The 1,009-nt window shown below is 57.9% G+C and overlaps 2 protein-coding genes across 2 annotated transcripts; both read left to right on the top strand.

Annotated features, from left to right (window-relative positions):
* Positions 1-3: 3 nt before the first annotated feature.
* On the top strand, positions 4-715 carry SDRG_10488 (beta-lactamase; the record flags this gene model as incomplete). Its single annotated transcript, XM_008616480.1, has 2 exons — positions 4-96; positions 152-715. Exon 2 carries the CDS (start codon positions 263-265, stop codon positions 713-715), a length of 453 nt encoding a protein of 150 aa, XP_008614702.1. The 5' UTR covers positions 4-96; positions 152-262.
* A 52-nt stretch (positions 716-767) lies between these two features.
* Positions 768-1,001, top strand: SDRG_10489 (beta-lactamase; the record flags this gene model as incomplete). The annotated part of the gene is made up of 1 exon (XM_008616481.1): positions 768-1,001. A coding segment is annotated over one exon (234 nt), but the record flags the coding sequence as incomplete, so codon positions are not given.
* Positions 1,002-1,009: the final 8 nt, after the last annotated feature.

Raw genomic sequence — 1,009 nt, forward strand, 5'->3', positions numbered from 1 at the left:
TAGTACGGCAACGACTCGAATGTTGTGACTGAAAACACGCAATTTCAGATTGGGTCGTTTACCAAGACGTTTATCGCACTGGGAATTGCCAAGCTCGTACGTACCTAGCTCATTTTTCGATACTTCACAAACGTACTCATGAATGCGCCAGGTGGATGAAGGCCGCTTAAGCTGGGACGACCCGGTCAAGCTCCGCCTTCCGTGGCTTGAGCTTGTCGACAAGTACGCGGAGAAGTACACGACGCTCGGTGACCTCGCGGCCATGAACTCGGTGTTTGGCGCATATGAAGGCGACATTGTCTGGGGTATTAGTGTACATCCCAACGAGCGCAGCCTCGTGCAATCGCTGGGTACCTTTAAGACGACCCGGCGCCTCCGTGCCGGCTACGCGTACGCCAACTTGAACTTTGAGATTCTCGGTCAAGTGCTCGAGTACCAGACCAACACCACATGGGCCCAGTACCTCGACGCGACGTTCTTCACGCCGCTCGGCATGGTCAACACGTACGGTGCTGTCCCGGATGTGCCAGCAACTGGCGACCTCTCGTTCGGCCACGTCATCTGTAACGGCAAAGTCGCTGGCCCGTACGACTTGCGATCGTCGCCCGAGATTGCACTTGGGTACAAGAACGGGCACCTCGCCGCCGGGTCGATGCTCTCGACGGCATCGGACTTGGCGCTCTTCTTGCACGCGTCGCAGCACTGGCTGAGTTGAGCTTGTCGACAAGTACGCGGAGAAGTACACGACGCTCGGCGACCTTGCGGCCATGAACTCGGTGTTTGGCGCATACGAAGGCGACAACGGCTGGGGCTTTGGCGTCCTCCCCGATGAGCGGAGCCTTGTGCGGGCACTCCGCAGTTTCAAGACCACCCAACGCCTCCGTGCCGGCTACGCGTATGCCAACTTGAACTTTGAGATCCTCGGCCAAGTGCTCGAGTACCAGACTAACATGACATGGTCGCAGTACCTCGACACGACGTTCTTCACGCCGCTCGGCATGGTCAACAC

The sequence above is a fragment of the Saprolegnia diclina genome, assembly GCF_000281045.1.
Source record: "Saprolegnia diclina VS20 unplaced genomic scaffold supercont1.35, whole genome shotgun sequence".
In the NCBI taxonomy this organism is placed as follows: Eukaryota; Oomycota; class Saprolegniomycetes; order Saprolegniales; family Saprolegniaceae; genus Saprolegnia; species Saprolegnia diclina.